General features: G+C 41.8%; 2 protein-coding genes across 2 annotated transcripts in view; one reads left to right on the top strand and one right to left on the bottom strand.

Annotated features, from left to right (window-relative positions):
- Positions 1–112: 112 nt before the first annotated feature.
- LOC121303184 (probable cytosolic iron-sulfur protein assembly protein CIAO1) lies at positions 113–9,420 on the top strand. Its single transcript, XM_041233707.1, has 7 exons — positions 113–478; positions 2,482–2,630; positions 4,471–4,582; positions 4,862–4,950; positions 5,624–5,825; positions 6,962–7,049; positions 8,377–9,420. Exons 1-7 carry the CDS (start codon positions 340–342, stop codon positions 8,609–8,611), a joined length of 1,014 nt encoding a protein of 337 aa, XP_041089641.1. The 5' UTR covers positions 113–339; the 3' UTR covers positions 8,612–9,420.
- A 3,315-nt stretch (positions 9,421–12,735) lies between these two features.
- The window catches only part of snrnp200 (small nuclear ribonucleoprotein 200 (U5)), a 39,918-nt gene continuing 25,924 nt past the window's right edge, over positions 12,736–26,729 (bottom strand). The window contains exons 31-45 of the mRNA XM_041233434.1: positions 26,254–26,481; positions 25,257–25,448; positions 24,765–24,943; positions 24,316–24,467; positions 22,770–22,878; positions 22,267–22,375; positions 20,356–20,545; positions 19,558–19,722; positions 18,975–19,096; positions 18,386–18,529; positions 17,866–18,042; positions 17,565–17,725; positions 16,525–16,606; positions 16,186–16,278; positions 12,736–13,717 (exon numbers count right to left, since the gene is read on the bottom strand). Of these exons, the coding sequence (XP_041089368.1) occupies positions 13,568–13,717; positions 16,186–16,278; positions 16,525–16,606; positions 17,565–17,725; positions 17,866–18,042; positions 18,386–18,529; positions 18,975–19,096; positions 19,558–19,722; positions 20,356–20,545; positions 22,267–22,375; positions 22,770–22,878; positions 24,316–24,467; positions 24,765–24,943; positions 25,257–25,448; positions 26,254–26,481 (2,253 nt within the window). The 3' untranslated portion in view covers positions 12,736–13,567. The remainder of the gene's footprint in view (positions 13,718–16,185; positions 16,279–16,524; positions 16,607–17,564; positions 17,726–17,865; positions 18,043–18,385; positions 18,530–18,974; positions 19,097–19,557; positions 19,723–20,355; positions 20,546–22,266; positions 22,376–22,769; positions 22,879–24,315; positions 24,468–24,764; positions 24,944–25,256; positions 25,449–26,253; positions 26,482–26,729) is intronic.

The following is a 26,729-nucleotide window of genomic DNA, read 5'->3' as shown; positions in this document are numbered from 1 at the left end:
GTGGGTGCTTAATTGAAGCATGTTAAGATTTTAAAACAACCCTTATGAAAATATAACCCTGGCATAAACTACATTTCCCATAATGCAGATGGCGTGATGCTGTTATCTGTACCGTGCATGCGAGGAATTGCATAATTGCATGCTTTCTGCCTTCAAGAAAGCACCAGAAAACGTTTTATTTTGTTTGTCGTCAAAGGGTAGCGTTTACAAAGTTTATATGTGAGCGTAGAGAAGCAGATTTGGTGCGTCGTTTGTGCTGTGGCTGCTAAGCAGGTTTATTGACATTTTTTACTTCTAGTATCCCTGGTGTCAAGTTTTCTTCATTCGTGCCAGTTGGATATGAAGGATTCGCTGAAGCTGGTGTCGAAGTTCACTGCGCACCCAGACTCGCGGTGCTGGTTCGTGGCTTGGAACCCGAATGGTACTTTGCTGGCTTCTTCTGGAGGGGACCGGTCCATTCGCATATGGGGCCGAGAGGGTAAGACTGTTCTACACAGTATATACATTCAGTAGGCAGACCGCTAGTACATTGTTACTGTCCAACTGCAGCCTGATATTTACATTTTACAGAAAACCAAACTGCTACAGTAACATTTTCTTGCAAGTTAATGTTACTGTACCAGTTTGGTTTTCTTGCAAGAAAAACAGGTGGAGTTTGTACATGATAGTACTTGTTTAAAAGTTGTGTAATGTTTTGCTATCTCTGTTTGCATATATCTGGAGTTCAGCTGTCATGAAACTTGGTACAGTATTAACATTATTTAGCATCAGTTATTGATCCTGGCAGATTGTGCGGATATATGGGAGTGTCCATTCCTCCACCCGTATAGCACTCATACTTTTGCATATATGTGGAGAATGAAATGGTGATGCAACATTCCATTGCTAATTCTTATTATATGTTATTATGTAATTCTACGTCATGCTCATCACCTTTTTCGTCATGCTGATGACTCTAATGTGGAATTTTAATCTGAGGCGGGTGATGTCTGTTCCTACTGGTTCAATCTATCATTCCTTGAGCTGCTATTTGACTCTTTAGAAAAAGTATTATATGGCATTGAAACATACTGTAGTACATTTACTGTGCTTTTGTGTTGTGTTTTTTTAGGTTTAGCTGAATCTTGATCGTGCATACTTATAAACATATATATAAACGTTACTCTAGTCTTTATTTAACTCCTGTTTTTATTTATTTTTATTTATTTTTGAAAGGGGACAATCAAGAAATCCAATTATCAGACTGGTGCGCTTTCAAGTTGTTTCTCAGTTTTGTAACATTAACGTGGATTTTTCTCTTTTTCAAAACAGTAGGAGTAAATTGGACGCTTTGAAAATATACCCAATAGTTTCTAATTGTATTTGTTAACAGGTACAACGTGCACTGGAAAAAAAAAGTGTAATATATCTTAAGCAACAAAACGAGTATAATGAATGCAGCGATCTAATACTGTTACCAACGAGAAGAAAACCGTGCTGCCTCAAAACTTGCATGATTGAGATCAAAACCTTCTTCTACACAACACATCTCCAAAGAGTCTGTTCCATGCATAAACACAAATGAAGCATTTACTGGAAATGAATCTGTAAAAAAATCTGTCTTCATCTAGACAATGTGGGGAAGCTATAAAAAAGGCCAACAACATGCTCGGATACATTGTGAAAAGTGTTGAATTTAAATCAAGGGAAGTAATGTTAAAACTGTACAATGCATTAGTAAGACCTCATCTTGAATGTTGTGTGCAGTTTTGGTCACCTCGCTATAAAAAGGATATTGCTGCTCTTGAAACAGTGCAAAGAAGAGCGACCAGAATTATTCCGGGTTTAAAAGGCATGTCATATGCAGACAGGCTAAAATAATTGAATCTATTCAGTCTTGAACAAAGAAGACTACGTGGCGACCTAATTCAAGCATTTAAAATTCTAAAAGGTATTGACAATGTCGACCCAAGGGACTTTTTCGACCTGAAAAAAGAAACAAGGACCAGGGGTCACAAATGGAGATTAGACAAAGGGGCATTCAGAACTGAAAATAGGAGGCACTTTTTTACACAGAGAATCGTGAGGGTCTGGAATCAACTCCCCAGTAATGTTGTTGAAGCTGACACCCTGGGATCCTTCAAGAAGCTGCTTGATGAGATTCTGGGATCAATAAGCTACTAACAACCAAATGAGCAAGATGAGCCGAATGGCCTCCTCTCATTTGTAAACTTTGTATGTTCTTATATGAACAATTTGCACTGCAGCATCACAGGGTTGAGAATAAGATGCCCATTGCATAGCAGTTTGATCCATCTCTGGTTCTACTGTGTGTTTAATAAGCTGCACCTGAGCTTGTTACCTATAATTGTGGCTAATCAAGCTCGTAGTAAAACCTGGAATGGGTGAAACGGCAGTGCGACTCTTCATTCTCTTTGATATGTAGACTAAACATTAATTTGTGTGTATATGTATGTGCGTGTGTGTGTCTGCACTGCGCAGGTGACTCGTGGGTGTGTAAGTCGGTCCTGGAGGAGGGTCACCAGCGGACCGTGCGGAAGGTGGCTTGGTCTCCCTGCGGGAACTACCTCGCCTCAGCCAGTTTCGACGCCACCACCTGCATCTGGAGGAAGAAGCAGGACGACTTTGAGGTAATGCTCAGTGCGACTGCAGACAAGCTTAGAACAGCAGGGGTGGGTGTAAGACCCAATTGCATAGCAGCTAGATCCATTCTGTGTTTTACTACGAGCTTAATAAGAAAACTAAGCACTGTGACTAATCAAGATCATTGTAAAACCTGGAATGTATAAAACTGCTATGCAATAGGAGTCTTATTTACATCCTGGGGACTTTCAGACTCTGCTGTGAGAAAAATTAGTTAGTATTCAAATATGCACAGATGAAAACCCAATTGAAAACACTGGATGCAGTCGTGCTCACTAAGGGATTAGTGCACTTTTCACTGTACCCTCTACCAGGGCTCCTCAAAGCTTTTTGCCACTGGCACATCCCTAAGAAGGCTGAGTGCATTAGGATTATGCTTTCATGACATTTAACTACTTACTGCTCCCTACTGGGGATGTAGTCTCCTGCGAAGGGGTACAGTGCAGGAGGTGGTACGTACAGCAAGCTTCACACGTTCTTCCACATATCTAGAGCAGCTCTTCTCAGTCTGGTCCGAATCCCTTCAGGTGGTCTGTGGAAAGGTTACATAATCGCTGAAAGGACACAGCAGCATAGTTTATACATCCCATTGAAAACCCAGCTGCAGATGCAGGAAGACAATACATAAATGGAGAATATCTCCAAGTAAAAAAAAAAAAAAAAAAAAAAAAAAAAAAGTCAAACTCTGCATCATATATAGTTTTTCAAGTATCTAAAATGTATTCGTTATTGGGGAGTTTTTGTGTATTGCGCTCATGTGCACTCAGCACTTGTAAAGTACAAGATGGAGCGTGTGTCGTGTTGCATTCACATATGACTGTGTGCAACACAACGCACAAGCCCCGAAGTGTTATCCCACTTACAAAACAGATAAAATAATAATAATAATAATAATAATAATAATAATAATAATAATAATAATAATAAAAAAGATATATCCTTCTGCTTTCGAGAAATAGTCCCTCAAACAAAGTTTTTTGTTTTTTGTTGTAAACATTAAACTGGAGGGTTTCAATGTTTCCATTTATTGTAATTAATTCAAATGAATGAAGCCTCCGTGCTGGTCTCAATCTCTCCATAAACAGAGCTGACTTAAACTGCAGTGTTAGCCTTGTTAGTGACCAAGCATTTAAAAATGCCACTCATGTATTTTTGTTGATAATGAACAGATGTACAGAAAAGGAGGCAAAGACAAATTTCACATGTGGTCAGGCTGCATTGCTTAATGGATTGCCACATGTATAAAAGCACATGGATCGGTTTGATGGCTCCTTCAGTTAGAACGCCTGGTGGAAGGATAGCAGCCTGTGTCCTTGTGCAGGGCTTTCTTCAAGAGAACCTGCTGAAAGGGTGACTTGTTTTGGAGTTTGATTCTGTTTTGTGAGTTATCTGTAAAAGTGCACAGCCTTGTGCTGGAACTTAATTCTGTTCCTGTGATTTGTGCTTACCTACCTGACGTGTTGCAGCATTGCAAGAGATCAGAGATGGAGAGCTCCACTGTGACTAATTACAGTTTACTCACAGTAAACAACTAGCGAAAAACACAACCTGCCCAAAGCCTGAAATAGAGAAAACTGTTTGCAATTAGTTCAAAGCCAGGTAATAATAAACAAAATGTAACTGTACATTCTGGGGGGGGGGCAGTGTACTACTAAAACCTATGCTCTGCATCACCCTTCCAAGAGTGAAAGCAGCCCTGTTTCTCCATGTGTGACAGTGCGTGACCACTCTGGAGCAACCCTGTTTAAAGGCAGTTTCTCCCTGTGTGACAGTGCTTGACCACTCTGGAGCAGCCCTGTTTAAAGGCAGTTTCTCCCTGTGTGACAGTGCGTGACCACTCTGGAAGGGCATGAAAACGAAGTGAAGTGCGTGGCCTGGGCCCCCTCCGGGAACCTGCTGGCCACCTGCAGTCGAGACAAAAGCGTCTGGGTTTGGGAAGGTGAGTTTTCAGTGTTGGGTCTCAAGCTAAAACCTTAACCCCCTTTACCATCACCTTCTTCCCTTCCCATCAGAGAAGTGGACAGTGTGCTAAATTCACATTTAATGTATTTATCCATATTTTAATAAAGTAACAAAATATTTACATAAATCTTACTTGTTAAATATTTAGTAAACTGCACATTGAGACTAATGTGGCTGAAGGAAGTGCAAATCCGAAGATTTAGGTCCTGTCCTGAAGCGGGAGTTGATGAGTGTGTGTGTGTGTGTGTGTTTTCAGTGGACGAGGAAGACGAGTACGAGTGTGTCAGTGTGGTGAACTCGCACACGCAGGACGTCAAGCATGTTGTCTGGCACCCAAACCAGGAGGTAAGTGCTTACATGTTCTATATTAGCCAAAACTACTAAACACTCAGTAATGCTGAATGTAGAGATACTAAAAGAAACAAGGGGGGCATTGCATGACAAATCACCCCAAAACCGCTGCATTGTAAGCCCAGCCGTCTCCAGTTTACAACAGACCTGGTTCTTAGGGTTGATTCAGGCAAACAAGCTTGTATTTAAATTTTTACACTGATCAGGTCAAGGGGTCAAAAATAAAAACTTTAAGGGTGTAACTTCCTTTTTGTTTTCTTTCAAATGTATTTCTTGAACTTTTTTAATTTGCCATATGATTTCCAGTAAATTGACAGCTCCCACAAGTCTGTAGCACACGCCACGTCTGAGTAAAAGGTTGGTTAATGTTAAGTGGGGGTACCATCAACCACATTTTGATCTCTTTATAACTTTTGTATGTATGCTAAGTAAGGGGGGTGGCATATAAATAGTTAGCACACCACCTGCTTAGATTATTAGAGTGAGTTTGAACTACAGCTCACCAGTGACTGCTTTCACAGACTGATTAGCTCTACTCTGACTCACTAATGTTACTCCGGGTGTATTAGTCAGTGATCAGGAAGCAGAAAGCAGCAGCATCTTCTCATCTGTAGGATTGTCTTTGAAACGCCTGTATAAGTGTTTATGATACCCCTCCACCCCCCAGATCCTGGCCTCAGCCAGCTATGACAACTCAGTGAAGCTGTACAAGGAGGACGATGATGACTGGGTGTGCAGGGACACCCTGGAGGGTCACGAGTCGACGGTGTGGAGTGTGGACTTCGACAAGACTGGCCAGAGACTGGCTTCCTGCAGCGACGACAAGACTGTGAAGATCTGGAGGGAGTACGAGCCTGGGAATGAGCAAGGTGAGCCAGCCTGAGCAGGGAGGGGCCAGCCTGAGCAGGGGGGAGCCAGTCTGAGCAGGGGGGAGCCAGTCAGAGCAGGGGGGAGCCAGTCTGAGCAGGGGGGAGCCAGTCAGAGCAAGGGGGAGCCAGTCTGAGCAAGGGGAGCCTGGAAAAGAGCAAGGTGAGCCAGTCTGAGCAGGGGGGAGCCAGTCTGAGCAGGGGGGAGCCAGTCTGAGCAGGGAGAGCCTGGGAAAGAGCAGGGGGAGCCATCCTGAGCAGGGGGAGCCTGGGAAAGAGCAAGGCGAGCCAGCCTGAGCAGGGGAGAGCCTGGGATAGAGCAAGATGAGTCAGCCTGAGCAGGGGAGAGTCAGCCTGAGCAGGGGGAGTCAGCCTGAGCAGGGGGAAGCTTGGGATAGAGCAGGGAGAGTATTCAGCAGAGTCTAGATCAAATCTTTCAACACTGCACACCTGCAGAACACCAACCACTGCACATCACTAAACCAATCTAATAAACATAAATGCATATTTAATGTAGGCCAGTGTTTCTATGTAATTACTTAGGGTTTAATTTGATCAGCCTATACCCTGAGTATTTTACACAGTGAAAAATTACCATGGATAGCAACAACCACCAGTCCTTGGTCAGTAGATTTATTTTAAAACAGTAATAAATAAAAAAACTATTATTTACACCATTGAACAATGAGTTGTATTTGTATGTAAGTGTGTGATGCTGCCCTTCTGCACCATTTACCATTCAAATGATCGCCAATGATATGCACTGATCTTGCTAAACACATTTCAACAGAAAGTAATTTGGTAGACCCAAGAACAAATACACTGAGAATTAATAACCAGAGCTTGCTGATGCTCCACTGTTTTCTGTACTCTGTTGTGTGCTGATATAAGAGGATCCTTTTTCTCAACCAAAAGTAAAACATCATGACTTGTGACAAAATTTACATCTCTGGTGGCTACTGTACTTTTCCGTGAAGATGTGAATATTTCAAGCTATATAAAAATGCCATCCTTTTTTTATCAGAAGCATACGCTGCCCTCACCCCCTTCCCCCAGCACAAGTCAGTGATTCTGATGGCCCTTTAGGATTAATGCACACAGGTGAGGCTTTCTAACCTGTCTGTTCCCGTGTTGTTTAGGTGTGGCGTGTATCGGCACGGCCCCAACCTGGAAGTGTATCTGCACCCTTTCCGGCTTCCACTCCCGCAGCATCTACGACATCTCCTGGTGAGCGAGCATTGTGCAACACATCACCCCAGTGCTGACGAGGGGATTATTCAAGCATTGTGCAACACATCACCCCAGTGCTGACGAGGGGATTATTCAAGCATTGGGCAACACATCACCCCAGTGCTGATGAGGGGATTATTCAAGCATTGTGCAACACATCACCCCAGTGCTGACGAGGGGATTATTCAAGCATTGTGCAACACATCACCCCAGTGCTGACGAGGGGATTATTCAAGCATTGGGCAACACATCACCCCAGTGCTGATGAGGGGATTATTCAAGCATTGTGCAACACATCACCCCAGTGCTGATGAGGGGATTATTCAAGCATTGTGCAACACATCACCCCAGTGCTGAGAGGGGATTATTTCAGTAACCCTGTACATGAGTCTGTAGGTATTTCAGCACAGTGCCCCTCGCATCGTTCAGTAATCCTGTACGTGAGTCTGTAGGTACGGCCTCATCGTAAGTTCCTTAGATTTGTACTCTATACTTTTGACTATATACCCAAGCATTCTGTAATGGGCTGTCACAGGTGTGAGTGGTGTGGTGAATAAAATGATTGTCCAAGTAGTAATGTTCCCAAAAACATCTGTGTTTTTAATAAACCAAACTGAAAAGAACCACCCTTCTACCGGCAATGGTATCGGGGAGAACACGGCTGGTTTACAGACCAAAATAAAGAAACGATAATAATCCAACAGTCGGTGGACGAAAGTGTGCTCTCTAATCCACAGGGTGGTGCTGGTGTCGTGTAATGAGGGTACTCCTCTGCAATACACAACAGACAACACGTAACAAACAAACAAACTACAGGCTCTGGCCGTCAGGCTTCTCTTGTTCAGCGCAAGACACAACTACGCCCACACCATGAAGTAGAGCAACTTTTAGGCGGGCAAACATTTTGGCGAGTGTTTTCTACAAAAATGATACTGCTGCTCTAGAAACAGCTTGACTTAATTTCTTATGTTTTGTGTTGAACTTGTCACTGAATTTTTTTTTTTTTTTTTTCTTTTAATATTTCTTCTCTAGTCTTGGATGAGCCTGTATGAATAGACATTTCTACACTAAAAATATCAAAGTGTATGGAGGTTGATTTGAAATCCTTTTGGGCTACATTCCAAAGTGGTTTAGACACCTGATGAAGGAATGGTTCTAGTGTAGGGGTCGTATGCATGCACTAGAGCTGTGGAACTGAACTTTTCAGTGTAGGAACTCCCCTTGAACAACTTGAGCTAGATTTCTGTGAAATTGATGAGGTGTGTCCGCTGGAGCAGTGGAGAGTTTGCTGAAGCCTGACATCCCTGCTTTGTTTTCCTGGCAGGTGTCACCTGTCCGGTGCCATGGCGACAGCCTGCGGGGACGACGCCATCCGAGTGTTTGAGGAGGACATGACCTCTGACCCCCATCAGCCCACCTTCTCCCTGGCCGCCCACGTCCCCAAAGCCCACGATCAGGATGTGAACTGCGTGTCCTGGAACCCCAAAGAAGCGGGGTTGCTGGCCTCCTGCAGCGACGACGGAGACATTGGCATCTGGAGCTACCAACCTCAGCACTGAGGAGGCAGCAGCCAGGAGAGAGCACTGGGGGATGTGGCATGTTCATGAGAGTAACATCAGGAGAGTGCGGCTGCATGGAAATATACCATGATTGGGGCTTGAAGTTTTCACCTTATATTTTTGATCGCGTGACTTATTTCCTGATTAATTGCAAAAGAACATCACTTGTTTCTTGTTCTTCTTCATATCCTGATCTTGTTTTGCTTATTTTCTATTTCAAACAGACGTGACGATTTACATTAATTGCATTTCATTCTTGCACTTGCCTAGTTTATTATCGTGCTTTTGGTATTTTCACTCGTTTAACAAGTTCTCCAGACAGATTTTCTATTCAGCATAAAATACCCAGTACAGAGTGTACACTGACAGCAAGTCCGTCATTTAAACCTCCTCGATCTGTAGTAAAGAAAAAAATAATCTTAAACCCAGTCTTTAATTAGTAGTTTTCTGTTTGTTAGGATGCAGATACATCTCAACAACTACTAACATTTAAAGGCAGGTAGAGATTTGGAAAATAAAAACCGAGAAGTTGACCCATGTTATAAAACCAGCAAGAATTTGTGAATAGATGGAAGCAGTTCAGTTCACCAGCCCGTCCCAGTGCTCACACCTTCTTTCCATTTGTCACTCTTAACTGCAAGAAAACAAACCAGTTCTTCAGTAACAGTGAAATGAGTGTCAGGTTTGATGCCTTTGGGAATTCGAGGGTGAATAGGAAGAAAAATATCCCAGTTGTTACAGTGCTGTAAATATCTGTAGAATCTAAGTTGGCTATTAACAATAAAAATTGAATAAAACTATTAATACTATGATATGTTTTGCATTGTCCCCCACCTTTTTTTTTTTTTTACATGGTCTTTCATAAATGTTCTCAAAGTTAAGTATTTTCATCAGCCAAATACACATAACTTACATTTTCAAAAGCACCAAAAATAGTCATGCTGTGCTGCCTGATGGTTTGTTTGGTAAGAAAAAACAGGAGAATATCACATCTTGTGTTCCATTAAGTGCCATTGTTTACAAAGCAAACTATGAAGATATGAAACAGAGACTAAAGGAAGTAGATTGGGGAGTTTAAAAGGGACCAAAAACAAAGTACACAGAACTGCAAACGTAAGTCAAAAAGGAAGTTAGAAAGGCCAAGAGAGAAATAGAAATGAACATTGCTAAGGGAGCTAAAACCAATTCCAAAATGTTTTTTCCAATATTACAACAGCAAGAGAACATTCAAAGAGGAGGTTAAATGTCTAAGAGATACAAATGGCAAAATCATAGATGAAGAAAAAAAAAAATTAAATGATTACTGTTCACACATTTTTATAAAGGAAGATACTGACAACATGCCCCACATGTCATCCAGTTCCTATCCAGTTTTAAATAACTTTAGCATAACCGAGGCAGAAGTGTTAAAGGGACTAGGAGCTCTTAAAATAAACAAATCTCCTAGGCTGGATGAGATCCTCCCAGTAGTACTCAAAGAAATGAAAGCAGTTATTTACAAACCACTAACCAAGATCATGCAGCAGTCTCTTGACACAGGTCTGGTACCGACAGACTACCGGGGGCGGGGGGAGGGGGAGTCAACATGGTTTTAGGAAAGGGAGATGGTGTCTAACCTGCTTGATTTTTCTGAGGACACAACATCGATAATGGATAATTGCAAAGCATATGACATGGATTATTTAGATTTCCAGAAAGCCCTGCATAAAAGATTAATTCTCAAACTGAATGCAGTAAGGATTCAGGGAAATGCATGCACATGGATCAGGGAGTGGTTAACATGTAGAAAACAAAGTATAGAGGAGAAACCTCAAAAGGCAGCGAGGTAATCATTGGAGTACCACAGAGATCAGTATCAGGTCCTCTGCTCTTCCTAATATACATTAATGACTTAGATTCTGGTATAGTAAGCAAACTTGTTAAATTTGCAGACGACACAAAAGTAGGAGGCGTGGCAAACACTGTTGCAGCAGCAAAGGTCATTCAAAATGATCTAGACAAGATTCAGAACTGGGCAGACACATGGCAAATGACATTTAATAGAGAAAAGTGTAAGGTGCTGAATGCAGGCAATAAAAATGTGCATTATAAATATCATATGGGAGATACTGAAATTGAAGAAGGAATCTATGAAAAAGACCTAGGAGTTTTTGTTGACTCAGAAATGTCTTCATCTAGACAATGTGGGGAAGCTATAAAAAAGGCTAACAAGATGCTCGGATACATTGTGAAAAGTGTTGAATTTAAATCGAGGGAAGTAATGTTAAAACTGTACAATGCACTAGTAAGATCTCATCTTGAATATTGTGTTCAGTTCTGGGCACCTCGCTACAAAAAGGATAGTGCTGATCTAGACCAGAAACCAGAATTATTCCGGGTTTAAAAGGCATGTCAGATGCGGACAGGTTGAAAGAATTGAATCTGTTCACATTGAACAAATATGACTACGCGGCGACCTGATTCAAGCATTCAAAATTCTAAAAGTTATTGACAATGTCGACCCAAGGGACTTTTTGGACCTGAAAAAAAAAAACAAGGACCTGGGGTCACAAATGAAGATTAGATCAAGGTGCATTCAGAACTGAAAACAGGATGGCACTTTTTTACAGAGAATTGTGAGGGTCTGGAATCAACTCCCCAGTAATGTTGTTGAAGCTGACACCCTGGGATCCTTCAAGAAGCTGCTTGATGAGATTCTGGGATCAATAAGCTACTAACAACCAAATGAGCAAGATGGGCCGAATGGTCTCCCCTCGTTTGTAAACTTTCTTATGTTCTTATGTTCTAAGGTGGAACAGAAATATAAATGTTTCAAGATGGGCAATATGATCTTAAATTACATTCACTTTAATCAGACTAGTATTATTGTGTTTGTTTAATACACTTAATAGAACCCTCTATGTGTAAAGGAACACTATTACAATATGTTTTCCTGCTTGTAACTACAAAACACAGCAAAGTTACATAAAAACAGATCAACTACTATCTCTAGAAAACAACATTTATGATCACTTGACAGGTACACTGGCACACGTTATGGAGCCTCAGAATATGTAAAGTTGTTTAGATATTACATTTGTCACCAATATACTTAAGAGCAGGAAATGATCTTATTTTTTTTGGTCAAATGATTAGGAAAAAAAAAATCGTGTAGTTTAAAAACTGGCAAGCGCTTTATAACGTGTTTATTTTGTATACAAATAAGGGGCAATTAAATCTCAGGCATTTGACTGGCAAGTCTTGTGCTGTACCAGTCTCATAGATACAGTATTTGTATATGCAAACATGGAAAATGTATTTAAAGCCGCTTTAACATTGGCTCACCTACCCAGGTCCCAACCCAGGTTCTTGCTACCCGCGTAGCGTGAAACCACGTTCCTGGGTCGTACCCGGCTTGCAGTGACCCACCTCAGGATGCGGGGTCGACACGCTTTGACCCGGGTTGAGCGAGACAAAATGCATGACAGCTGTTCAGAAGCAGATGAAAAACAGCAGCCACACCTGCATGCAGGTTTCACTTCCACAAAGAACATACATTTTCATTGATTGACAGCATGAGCCAGATTGCAGCAGGGATGAAGAAACATTTACTCTAATCAACATTTCGGGTGACCATTCAAGAGTAGCTTGGATGGAAGCGTCCGTAACAAGCTGCTTCCAGGGGCATTGATGTGCACATTGTGTACATGCGTCTGTCACCCAGGTCAATCCTGCTTTGTCAAAAGCAGTGTGAAATCTCATGACACCAGGTAGGTTTGACCCGGGTAGAGCATGCCAGTGTGAAAGGGGCTTAGGCAACCACCAGTCACAGGAGGAGTGGCAGCGATACACACAAGCAAGATTAGTGTGAAAGCATGAAATGTTCATCCCTAATGAAACTATGAAGTGTATCTTCTAACAGGCAGTGCCTTATACACCTTGCAGATAATCTTGGCTAAACAGTTTAAGTACTGTGGCCACGTTATCACTGTAAACACTCACTGAAATGGTGCATTTATTACAAGCATTTAGCAGTGTTTTCCAAATCCAACCACAAGGGTCATTGTGTAGAGCACCAGTAACAATGGACCTGATGCATTTCTTACATACTCTTCCAAACATGAGGAGACGAGACAGGACAGTAGTTGTGATCTAAGCCTTTATTTGGGTAAACAGCAGTAATGGCACAAAAACAAAACGAGCCATTTCATCACAGCCTGGGGCTTGTTACACATAAAAAGAAGCCTGTACAAGATTTATTCACTTTCAAAACATTTCAGCTTCTATCCATCATCTTATTTGCAATATAAAATACTGAGGATCATGTCTCCACACTACAGTATTAGTAAAGAGACGGATCTCTTGAGGATACAAACTAAGAGCTTAAAATCATAAACACACAAGACACGCAAGACCAGAACATTCTTTGTTGTTTACGCTTGCCATATTTTCATTTATCTGGTAACATACCAATATAATAAACATGAATGCAGTGATTCTTTCCTCTGCAATATCTGTCAAAACAAAATTGGAGAATAAGTACAAAATGATCTACCTTAACTGAAACTAAAATGTTGTTAAAAGGATAACTGGTTCATTAGCTGTTAAAAGCCAGCAAACTCAGGCTTGACAATCATCTCATTTCATGATCTTGAGTATTGAGCAAGTGGTATTCAACTGTACCCCTAGAGTACCTCTCAATAGTCTAGGGTTTTATTTTGACAGGGAACAAAAATATAACATTAACTCTGCACTGCTTTCCAGTGCACATAACAGCTCTCACTGTCTATATTTTAGAGGACTGTGGGATTATTCTGTGTGCATCATCAGAACACAATACAACTTTATAAAAACACATTAGGTTCAGCCTGGTCCTAATGAAATAAACAACAAGATGGTTGGTAGCCCCACTGTATTAAGCTACAGAAACCAGCACACCCACAGTGTGCCCCAGCAAGCCTCTTCGTTGGGTCAGGATCAGTCAGAGTCGCTGTCTCCCTCACTGTCAGCCTCCTTCACGTCCACACTGAACTTGTATTCCTGGTCACAGCCCATGTAGGCATCGCTCATGAAGTACAGTGTGTAGTTGTGGACACCCAGGGCTGGGGCAACAAAGTCCAGTTTCACCTGAAATATATAAAAAAAAAACACACACATTAAAAATGTGAAATATTTCTTCATGCACTAAATACTCTCAAGCAAATGAAAGACTATAAAATACTGCTGTAATCACTTGCACCATATATGCTGATCTCAAAAAGCGGTGACTGTTTTAGGTGTTATTGTTACAATATACTTGAAGATATCAATATAGCTACCTAAAAAAAATGTTAAATCCCCTTTTGTAGATACTGAATCTTGCACCACCATTTTTTATTATTATTAAACCCTGACATGTTAGAAGGGAAAGTGGATGTGTGCTACATCTGAGGTGGACTAAGTCTGCTGTACTTGTGCATGGGCTGGCATGAGAAATGTATCTCGCTTTGTCTCGGGAGAACCACCCTCGTCCTCTCCATCCAGGGATCCTGTCCTGGATGTCTTCGGGGGTATATAATGGCTTGTAGTCTGCAGCTCTAGCAACGAGAGCAGCGGTTTTCATGCAATGGCACTGCCTCCTGGTGAACCCAAGGGAGCAGGCTGACTGGTCTCTTCCTGTGGCCAGAACTCCTCCATGAACTCCTGAAGAATTGCTCTTTAGGCATCACTGGGGTTTGCTCCATGGAGGGGGAACAGTGCCCGAATCCTGCTTTTCAGCTGGCACGCTCTTGCCAGTCTTCCTCAAGTTAGAGGAGCTCTTGCCAGAAAACCTCAAGAGGGCTGGAAAATTTTCTCCTGATTTGTGTGTCGGAGGGACTGGGCTGGAAGGAGGATCTCGCGGTTTCCATGGTGTGAAGAGGAAGAGGCAGAGGGAAGGATTCCTGTTATATTACTTTTGGAATGAGGGTCAGATAGATGAGCTTTAGCTATAAATTCCCAAAGGCAGATTAAATGCGTTTGCCAGCACTTGTTGCAGGGGAAGGTGCACAAGGACTGCCGTCGTTCTCACAGGAGAAAATGGACACACAATCACACACAGCCTCATGGGGGAGGTGCACCCAGAAGTGAAAACATCATCAACTTCCTCTTCAGGGGTCATGGTGATTCTAACCTCCTTTCTGTTGGATCACAGGAATGCTTGGAGTCTGGTTTCATACATGAAATCATTCTCAGTAAAATGCCATTAAAAATAGAAAAAATAAAAAAATTGAAATTTAATGCGTAAAAATACACATAGTAATTTTGCTGCACAGCTTGTCTGCCACCCCTCCCACCTCCACTAACAACTACATCTCCCAGAATACAACCCAACAAACATTATTCTATCTCTGGCTAGCCCTGTTGTCTTTGCAGCCAATCACAGTAAGAATAAGAACAATTTGAAGCCTTGTCAAGTGTTTTACAATGTATAGGACCTAGAAGCCATCAACTCATGGGTAATTTACAAAGAATGCACAGATAAGAATTTACCAAGGAGAGAGTATATTTCACAGTTAGCACAGGAACTTCGGAAGAAGCATTTGGAACAGAGGGAGACTGTCAAGTGTGTTCCCACAGCTGAAGCTGGCAACCCCGCTGAGAGTCGCCAATGCCAGGTTGGCAAGTGCAATAAAAATAAAACTTCGGACAGCTGTGCCCTGTGCAGAAAGGCGGCGTGGAGAAGCTCATTATCTGTATTGTTTGTGAACAGCTTTAGACTCAAGGTAAAGGAACGTAAGTTTATTTATCTATATTGTTCAGCTGCTTTTGTGCTTCTGATAAACCAATTTCTGTTGAAAAGTAAACAATGTATTGCTATCGTTTCAGTTTTATAAATGTATGTTGTAAACCAATGTCTGTTCAGATGTTTATTTACATTTTCTTGCTTTGAGTTGTAAAAAATAAATAAAAATAAATATATATATATATATATATATATATGCGCGCTTCGGTTTTTCAGATGTTTATGTAATGTACTCAATAAAAAAACAAACCTGCTTCTCCTTTCGTTATACTATTTACAGTGTTCTGAATACAGCCGTCAGAAAGACTGCTGCGGGGCTTCTAGGTATGAGTGTATCTCCGGTCCTTCTAGTGTTCATGCATTTCCTTATTTTACCTGTATGGCTTTATATTGAAGTCTTAACATGTTCACTGAGTTTAAAAATGTAATGTTAAAATATAAGTAACGTCAGTGTAACACCTTGAAACAAAGGCACTGAGCCGATAAAGAACCTTGTAGAAAACATGCATGGCTGTACAGGAGTTCAAAGCAACATTGTAGTTATAATGGAAGGCTCTTTTTTAATGCCCACCCCATTACCATTAAACATTCTATAGTGTTTATTGATTACTCATGACGTCAAGGTGATGTTGTTTACCCCTTGAAAATACATTTTATTCTCAGTGTTAAAATTAGAGGGTAAGTTACTCCCAGAATCAAAACCTTATCTGAAGCCCTGGATAACAGATGAACAGATTAAAGCTAACTTGTGCGATTAATCTTTCAAGTTAATTTAACCTCACCCAGTGCAACACAGTGTTATTCAGTGAGACTGGGCCCCTCTCACACTCACCTTAGCTTTCTGCTGCAGAGTCAGTCTCTTAATGGAGATCAGACTGTTGGACTTGGGGTCTCCAATCACCACCCACCAGCCTTCCTCACGTTTCTGGAAAGCAAAGAACGAACAGGCTATGAGACAGAGAAAGATTTACACACAAAACACTACACAGCTTTAATTAATAAATAAATAAATAAATTGGCTATTTGTAAATGTTTTGAGTAGGCTGATGCTGAATAACTAAATAACAAAAAATATTTGCTGTACAAATCACGCAATGCAAATTGTGGCAAGATTTTAAAAAAATTAAAAAAAAAAAAATTCCTGCTTCCTGGTAGATAATGAAAGTGTTACCTGAGGGAAGAGTGGTGCAATGACAGGTCCAGTCACTTCCTCTTCTCTCTCTAGCTGCACCAAAACCACAACAGGACTCCCACTGCAATGAAACACAACATTAACACACTGACAGCTCAGTCCACTGTAATGAAACACAGCACTAACACACTGACAGCTCAGTCCACTGCAATGAAACACAGCACTAACACACTGACAGCTCAGTCCACTGCAATGAAACACAATATTAACACACTGACAGCTCAGTCCACTGCAATGAAACACAGCACTAACACACTGACAGCTCAGTCCACTGCAATGAAACACAGCACTAAAACACTGGCAGCTCAGTCCACTGCAATGAAACACAACACTAACAGCTCAGTCCACTGTAATGAAACACAGCATTAAAACACTGAGAGCTCAGTCCTATGCAATGAAACACAGCATTAACACACTGACAGCTCAGTCCACTGTAATGAAACACAGCACTAACACACTGACAGCTCAGTCCACTGCAATGAAACACAACACTAACAGCTCAGTCCACTGCAATGAAACACAGCACTAACACACTGGCAGCTCAGTCCACTGCAATGAAGCACAGCACTAACACAGTGGCAGCTCAGTCCACTGCAATGAAGCACAGCACTAACACACTGGCAGCTCAGTCCACTGCAATGAAACACAGCATTAAAACACTGACAGCTCAGTCCTATGCAATGAAACAGCATTAACACACTGACACATCTCAGCTCACTCCCTTTAATTAGCCAAGCAATAAAGCTCCTGCAAAGGATTGAGCTGAGATGCATAATCCCGCTAAACAATTCCCATAGCCCAATGATACACACAAACTCCTGTATATTAAATTTAAGGGATCGAAATGACAAACCGATTGATTATTACTACTTAACGTGATTAGAAAACATATGAAGTAGTAACAACCAAGGGTCTGCAGTGCTGAGCTGAAGGTAAGTTTTCGTTTGAGTTCACTGAACTCCATTAGCGAATGCTGACACAGGAATGGTAAATAGAATATATGAAGAAGCCGTGCCTACCTCTTAACATTCTCCTTCTCAGCCACCTCGTAGGAGAGCTCGATGTTGGGGTAGCGGTTACAGAAGCGAGCCACGTCTGCTATCTGACTGTCGGAGAGCTGCAGCAGCCCACTGCGCTCCTCATCCTCCATCTCCATGATGTCAAAGATGCTCTCGATTCCCTGGGAAACACAAAGCAGCACAGGGATGAGTCACACCTCCACTGGGGCTACAGGGCTGGCCAGACACCTCTGCGTCGGGATATCCCAAATATTCATATTTAGACTAAATAGAGACTCGAAGAGAGACAGCGATGACTCACCTTATCAGTGCAGCGCTTGACGTGCTCAGAGGTGAAGTATGGCAGCTGCTTCAGGTAGGAGTCCTTTGACCACATGGCCTGGGTCACCATCTGGGCCAGCTCCATGGCAGCCAGGGCGGGGCTCAGCCAGCCATTACTGGAGAGCACGTCCACACAGGCCTGGATCAGGCGCACTGCCTGGGAGAGAGATGACAAGCAGCAGTTGCACATGGTTATTCACTGTGAGGGGAGGCAGTATTTTCACCGCTGCCACTGTGGTATGCGACAGGCTATAAAAAGTATATCAAAAGACCCACATGACTTGGAAGTGCTTCAAGAGGAACAGAATTAAAAAGGATTCATTAACATGTGGCAAATGTGAACCAGCAAACCGCTCAAATATGTTGACTACACTTCTGATGCACGTATTAAGATTTGTCAATATCTGACCAATATTTAACTTCTGGTTTATGTTAGTGCACATGTTGCTATGTTCGAATGAGCCTCAATGACTAGTCCTGGTGAGTGACGATTTGCCCACCTTGCTGAGGATCTCTTCAGTGTCAGACTGCAGCTCAGCACTCAGCTGCATGCGGGAGAGGTGAGCCTGCAGGAGCAGGTTCGTCTTCACATGGGGATCGTTGAACTTGGGATTGTTCAACTTGTGAGGGACTTTTTGAGCCAGCTGTGGGGAGAGGACATGCAAACATGGGCTTAAACATCTTCAGCAATAATATTTAAAATTCTAATATTGTTCACCAGTTTTTTTTTTTTTTTTTTTTTTTGGAAAACATAAATAAATTCTGAAGCATTCTCGTGATAGACTTATCATCTTTATCTAAAATGTGCATGCATACAGCCTGTACACGCACAGCACAACTTTGTAGTTCATAATGGGTGCATGCAGACCCAACTCTGAAAATTCCAACCCAGAGTGCAAACTGAAAACTATACTACAATACTGTCTCACCAGATGAACATTTTCAAATATGTTAACACATTATGTAATGTTGGTTACTCATTACTCATGTGCAAATTGACTGTTTTACTGAAGTATATTTCCTTGTTGTCCCTCTGAAAGCCCGCGCTCGCTCAGACTGCAGGGCAGACGGGCGGACAGGCGGACTGACCTGGCGAAGGAGGGTGTCCTCGTGGTGCCGGATGGGAATGTTTTCGTACTCCGCCGCGTTGGAGATGATTTCGATGAGCCCTCGGATCTTGGTCTTAGCGTTCAGAGACATGCTGAACAGCTCTGCAACAGCAAAACATTACTTTAACACTTCAGTCTACTGGGTACAGATACACATTGCATCATGAAAAAAAGACTTCAGTGTTAAGATATTAGGAGTTTATGTAGCACTTACTGATAGTTAATAAAAATGTTGCATAAAAATAAACGTCTCGTTTTCACGCAACTGTTCAAAAGCATTCAGATGCCAAATGCTACAGGCTCAAATGCACGGCTATTTGTTGTTTTAAATAAACAGAACACGCAATTGTGAATTCCCAAATAGTGTACTCTATTGAAATAATGCCCAATACCCCACTGAAGAGATCTTTTGGAACTGTGTAGTACAAGATATGGATCTGGAACCAAACAGATTTCAAAATATCCCACATTATAAAACCGGATTATGCATGTGAAAAACCAACTGGACACTAAGTTAGGGTTTTTACACTAGAATCCAGCCCGGACAGTCAGTGTGCTCTCACCAATGGTGGTGTAGTTGATGTAGTAATACGCTGCAATCATGCCCAGGTTCAGAGGCGCCACGTCCATCTCATCCTCAATGCTGATGCACTTGGACTGCTCCAAATCGTTCAGCGTGTGCTCCACCAGCTCAGATAGATGATCCGACAAGTGTCTGTGCGACATGCCTGCAGAGAGAACAGCCAGTCAGCCTCACGCATTGCTCACTCCCCTCACCCAGAGGGAACAGCCAGTCAGCCTCACGCATTGCTCACTCCCCTCACCCAGAGGGAACAGCCAGTCAGCCTCACGCATTGCTCACTCCCCTCACCCAGAGGGAACAGCCAGTCAGCCTCACGCATTGCTCACTCCCCTTACCCAGAGGGAACAGCCAGTCAGCCTCACACACTGCTCACTCCCCTCACCCAGAGGGAACAGCCAGTCAGCCTCACACACTGCTCACTCCTCTCACCCAGAGGGAACAGCCAGTCAGCCTCACACACTGCTCACTCCCCTCACCCAGTGGGAACAGTCAGTCAGCCTCACGCATTGCTCACTCCCCTCACCCAGACCCACTCACACACAGTAAAGTAGGTGGAAGAGCGAATACTGGCACTAAAGAGACAAGCATCGCATTTTCTTTAACACGTTACCAAAATAACATACTTTACCTACTAACAAGAGATCTGTCTTTCCTCTAAGAGAACAGAACATACAGTTGTCACTGTTGACAACACTGGAGATAACCTGGTGTTTGTTATAAAGCAGACTCACTCTTCCCAACGTGTTCACATCACACTGCAAGCCCAGCTCCCCCTCACCTTGCAGGTTGTAATAGTTCGGGTTCTGGGTCATCCTCCGGTACAGGAAGGTCCAGGTGAGGTAGTCCACGGCGTCCTGCTTGTTCTCCACGGTTTTGGTGACGATCTCTGCGTTGAAGTGGTCGTGCAAACAGTGGTCCAGGTGAGACTCCACTGGCAACGGCTCGTACAGGAACTTCTTGAAGAAATCCTAGCACAAAACACACACAGGAGAAGTGTTAGTGGCACTGCATGGAACATCACAGCAAAAAGGAGCAGCAAATTATACCCATGGGTGAAAGTGGCCAATGACCATTCTGACAAACTCCTGGGGCAAAACCAATCTTTTGTCCGGGGGATCTGGGGCCACCAATTCCCCAGAAGCCCTGGGGTTGTACATGTTCTCGATGTATTCTGAGCCATTCTGAGCCACTTTTAGAAGAAAATTTGAACTTGACTTTGTAGAAAAAGAAATTCAGAAATGACTTCACTTACTTGTCATTTTACCAGATGGACTAACTTGATAAATCACACATGAGGGTTGTTAAACATTTTTTAAAATGTTACATTTAAAAAATTTGATTTGAGTTTGTCCAATTCACGTATTAATTTTATAAAACTGCAGCTGCAAAATTAACTTAATTAACCATTTATAACATGATCCTGTCCTAGTACAAATGAAAAGGGTTGGAAGATTAGACCAATAAAGATTAGAACAGTGTTGGCACTAAAAGGCTAAATGTGTTTGTTTCACTGGCCACATTAAACTGAATGAACCATCATGCTTTGTAGTTTTCCAGTCAGATCCATGGTAACACTGCTAATTAATATTATTATATTGAAAGAGACAAGCCATCACAATATACTGCTCACAAAACAATAGGGAATATTCAGCTAATATTGCAAAACCCAACAAACTTTTCTTTTCTTCTATCAGGCTCTAGAAAGCATGACCAGTCTTCAGTGCTTAGCAACAGCAGGTTAAGGCTAGTTTTACGTAATACCTCCAAGGTTGAGCAACAGTCTGCTCACAAAGTCTTACCTTAGACCAATTTTACTCGAGCCTGACTTAAGTCAAGTCCTTTTTAGTTTAGCTGGACCCAGAATAAAATGTTTTAGTCACTTTAATTTTATTTTCATCACCCACGAAAGATTTTTTTCGCCTAACGATGTTTCTGGCTTAATTGGCTACTAACCCTAGGCAGGAGTCTGGCGACTGCCTCTATGGAGAGTTCTGTTCTGCTCACAGTGCTTGGTGCTGCTCATGAAGGTTATCAGCATATAACTCAATACTACACTAGAGAAGCACAATCTTTCTGCAAATACTCTGGTAAATAGAAATAAAAATCACAATACTCATACTTTGACGTTTTTTGTTTTATTTCCCTTTTAAAAAAAACGACCATTTCAGAAGTATCATCATCTCAAGCATTTCAAAACTGGTAAAAATGTAATTCAAATATTAGTCTAAAATACACATTTAAGTATAGTAACTGAAGACACACCACATGCAATCCATTTTCTTTTTGCTCGTAGTATCTTCCAGGGATCTCAATCCTCAAAACGTGTCAGTGTTATACACCACATTTTGAAGTACAGTATTATGACCAATAAGCCACTAACAGGATAAATAAGCTACCAGAAAGCAAGATGCGAAGCCCGCAAAGTGAAAGCACAGCCCACGTGACCGACCTCGTATACAATCTCTGCTGAACTCAAATCAGATCTCGTAAACAGCAGCACTCTGGTGTCATAAACCTGCCGCATTTGGATCGATGGACTTGCTGATCTTAAAATGGTTCGATTTTTTTGCATTCTTACATGAATGGGCCTGGGAGAGGCCATTTTGACGTAATTCCATGGGCACCTGAATGCAGTTAAGCTCAATCACGGTCTCCAATTTAAAAGCCACTGTATTGGTCATGTTCTCACCTTCTTAGATCCCTGGCACATTATGACACAGCGGCCTTCATCATCCTGCAGGGGCCGGTTTGCCCTTCCAACCATCTGCAGGACATCGTAGATCGGGTAATCCACATACCTGGGAGAGACTGGATTAGAACAGGGCAAACCGCTCTTCAAAAGACCACCAGTCTTACGACCAGTTACCTTCAGAACAGATTCAGTAATGAGTCAACTACAGCAGAGTGGGATTTAAACTCAACCACCTGTCTCCAAAGCTAGGTGTAGCAGGTGAACTAATGGAGCTAAACTAGCAGGAGCTCTGTGTGTAACATTTTATTTATATATATATATATATATATATATATATATATATATATATATATATATATATATATATATATAAAGTAATAGGACTAGTATTGTTTATCTGTGATATAGAAGATATGGATGTCATTATAAAAGATCTCTTGAAGAGTGCCTGTGTGTAAGCCTCATGTAGTTCTCAATGTGTGTGTAGCCATGGTACTCACGCGTGAATCTTGCCATTGTAGTACTGCGTGTCCATGATGATGACCAAGTGAGAGGAGATGTTCATCCCCCAGCACAGGCTACGAGAGGCAACCACCACCTGCACAGCACCTGTGAGGGGATTGCACACAGAACTACATTTATATAGTGCCTTCACACAGATCAGCAAGAGGCAGCCCTACGAGAACTCATTACACAGTCAAAATTAGGGGTGTAAATCGTTTAAACGTTAGTAAAGTGTCAAACGTTTTTAATTTTGCTTAATCGTTTAAACTGTCAAAAACGTGTCTGTAAATAAGGGCTACTTTTTTTTTTATCACTTCCTACCTTTGTCACAGCTTCACTGTCATTGGATATTCACCTCCCAATGTTCAGCATGCTGTTGGTCACATGACTAGTCTGTTTTTACTGAAGCTGGATCTAGCATGGAGGAGGTGGGGCCCAGACGTGCAAGCAAAACGTTAGGAAATGTGATCAAATTCAGGCTGAAAACAACAGTCTAACTGTAACATTTCTGCAATTAATGCTCGTACTCTAAACAGCTCGTAAACAGACCATTATCTTACCGCCAAAGTTGTTATTTTTTCAATTTGCTTCACTGTTTTTCTACATACATACATATATATATATATATATATATATATATATATATATATATATATATATATATATATATATATATATATATATATATATATATATATATGTCACAATTATGTAAACTTATTTGATTCTAAAAAATTTTCTTGGCTTTTAAACCGCCAAGCCTTCATTGACCAAGCCTTCATTTTTCCCGTACAAGCACAACGTACACACAAGATTGCAACGTATTAATAAGTGACTAATCTTTATTAAAGCTGCAATAATACAATGAAAAATTAAGAGTTTTGCTGGACACACTGTTACAATCGTTATGACGAGCAACTATTTAAATTAATAAGATGAGTCACTTCAACATTTAAATGAAATGACTCACAGAAAGAAAAAAAAAAACGTAAATTAAACCAATTTTTACTATTAACCTGTTTGTGATTGAGATACACAAATTGATTAACAGGTATTAACTGCATTTAAGGAGTAGAAAAGCCGATGTAAAAGACCTATTTAGAGACATATGCGTTAATTTATAGAAAGCTGTTTATTTTAAAATGCTCTGAGCCACTGCAGCCACGTGCTTCACCCAAAATGACCGACTTCTGTTTTTCACCTGCTGGGGAGACCGCACAGAGGGGGGTGCGTACTACCCCCGTAACACAGTGTCTTTTCAAAATGTTTTTATTTTAATGTTTAAACTATATATATTTTTAAAAGTTTAAACATTTAAAATTTAAAGGAATCTAGCACCCCTAGTCAAAATCACCTCCAACAAGCCCCATCCATATAATGGAGGCGCAGATTTTTACAAAACCATTGCTCATCAGCTTCCTTTAGCCGATTTGTATAAAGTAGAAAAAAAACGACATTCAATGCCTGAAAGAAATCCCCTTGTACATGCACATGGAAATGCACAGGAGGATTTGAGGAGTGGACACAAGCTCTAGTGCTGACCGGAGTTGAAGAGCTGCTCCACAATCCTGCGCTCGGTGGGGTTCAGGCCCTCGTGCAGGTAGCCCACTCCATTAGCCAGCGTCTCCTTCAGGGTGGCATCACTCAGCTTCTCCAGGAAGGGAGCCAGGTCCTTCTCTGTGCAGTGCAGGAACCTGCAGGACAGCCAGGGGAGAGCTCAGACAACGCAAGAAGATTTACACTGGAGAGACCCTTAAACACCCATCTCAAATGTAGGTATGTGCAACTTAAGGTTTTCAATTTAAAACACATTGCATGGAACATTTCCCAGTGCTTCTGACCTTTACGCCTTGATGTTTGACAGTTGATTTTAAACATTAACATTTGCGAAACCCCACACTGAAATAACAAACCATGCCTCAAACCAGAGTGGACATGGCAAATGTCTGGGTTTAGTATCAGTGATTTCTTGTTTTGTTTCTTCTGCTTACCTCTGTGGCAGGACATCTGAGGCACAGAAGGTGAGAATGTTGATGGCTGTGAGGCGAGTCTGCTTGCGCGAGGTGACGAACACGATGGCTGGTTTGGTGGAAGAGTGCTTCATGATGGCGTGGTACACAGGCTTGGCCATGGACAGCAGGCGTGTCTGGGTGTGGCTCACGTTGAAACCCTGGGGGCCAGAAAAAAAGTGGTAGGGCAAGTTAAAGGTAGAGAACTTGTACATCATGCATACTTTCCTTGGTTCAAACAGACCTCAGCTACAGCAAAACTTTGGTTTTGAAACTCAACTTTAAAAATACAAAGCAAACGAGAATGTATTGTTAAAAGCCTTGATAAATATGGCCAATGCACTAGAACAACTTCCACTGAAAACAAACACTTGTCTACAAGACTAAAGTTTGAGTACGTTGTGAAGGAGGTTCCCCAGCACACTGCTCCCTGGGTATCTGCAGCCCTACGGCTGTGTAACACACACAACATACCTGGATGTGAAGCTCCAGCGGGACCGGCCTCACGTTCGGGTGGAAGTTAAACGTTGCCGTGGTGCTGCAGCCCAGCCAATGGGCGACATCCTTGGCGTTGGAAAGAGAGGAGCTGAGAGCGACGATTCTGATTGGACGCTCAATCTGTGATGAAATGTAACGCATACGGGAACAGATCACCTCCAAAACAGGCTGGGGAAAAAGAAAAAACAAGTAAAAAAAACAGGGAGATGGCATCTGCAACTTACCCAATTGTACAGGGAGGGAAGATGCGCACATTCCCATTAATACAGAATTTAACACTCGAACCACCATGGCATTTTGACGGTTTTCACTTTCAAAGGCAGGATCACAAAAATAAAAAAAAGTAATAATCCCCTCTACCTAGAACCACCAGAGCAGTCATTTTGATGCCTTTTAAAATACATGTTTTTATTTTGAATACAACCTACAAAATTCTATTTTATACCTTTATATACAATATTCTATTTTATTCTTATATACAAGCCTGTTGTTATCTCTACTGGACCTGGCAGCCATCAGCTCCTTCCTTTTGTACAATGAATGCACCGGGGAAAATATCAGGAAGAGAGATTTCACCTTGAAGCCACAGAGATTCAGCAGAAACATTTTGATCAGAAAACTGCAGTGCAGCAGAGTGCTGCAGCAGCTCAACCTGGAATCAGTGTTTGATATGATGTGCTTGAAGAAGACTTGAGTTTGTCCTTCATTTTAATACTGATGTTGTTTAACATGTACCCGTCATGCCTGCTGGTGGCGGGTTCATGTATGAGTATAACCACAGCAGTTCTAGTGCTAAAGTACAAATCTACAAAATAATTACAGCTAATCTTAGCCAATACGCATTGCCACCACTTAACTCACATATAAAAGATCCACACATTACGGTATTTATTCTATTTCTGAATCTATCTTATCCTAGAAACTTGTATTTAAAAACACGCCGGTATTTCTTTAACTTTGTATAGAAACGTACCCCATTGTCCCCCCCAATGAGGTGCGTCTCGTCGATGAGGACCAGGCTGACGTTCTGCACGTTCTTGCGCTGCTTCCAGCGCCGGGACAGGATGTCCCACTTCTCAGGGGTGCTGATGATGATGTCGCCCTTCCCCAGCAGCTTGAGGTCAGTGCTGGTCTCTCCAGTCAGCAGGACCACCTTCTTATTCAGGGTCTCCTGGAACTTGTCATACCAGTCTGCAAACACCTGAGGGAGGCGGTCAACAGAACACATTAAAACACAAGCCCCTTTTCTGTCTTTCACAAAACCATCAAGCATTTTGATCCATTCCACTTTTTTGTTCCAACCAGGACACTATTTTAAACTCGCATTACTTTGTGTACAAAAAGAGACTACAAAACAGACAAAAACCTGAAAAATGTTTGTATTAATTAGAGTCAACTCTCTTAATATAAACTCAGAAAACACAAATTGCATCTTACAAATTCACTTAG

This window comes from Polyodon spathula, chromosome 31 (assembly GCF_017654505.1).
Source record: "Polyodon spathula isolate WHYD16114869_AA chromosome 31, ASM1765450v1, whole genome shotgun sequence".
Lineage (NCBI taxonomy): Eukaryota > Metazoa > Chordata > Actinopteri > Acipenseriformes > Polyodontidae > Polyodon > Polyodon spathula.
This window is presented reverse-complemented; position numbering and strand designations above follow the sequence as displayed.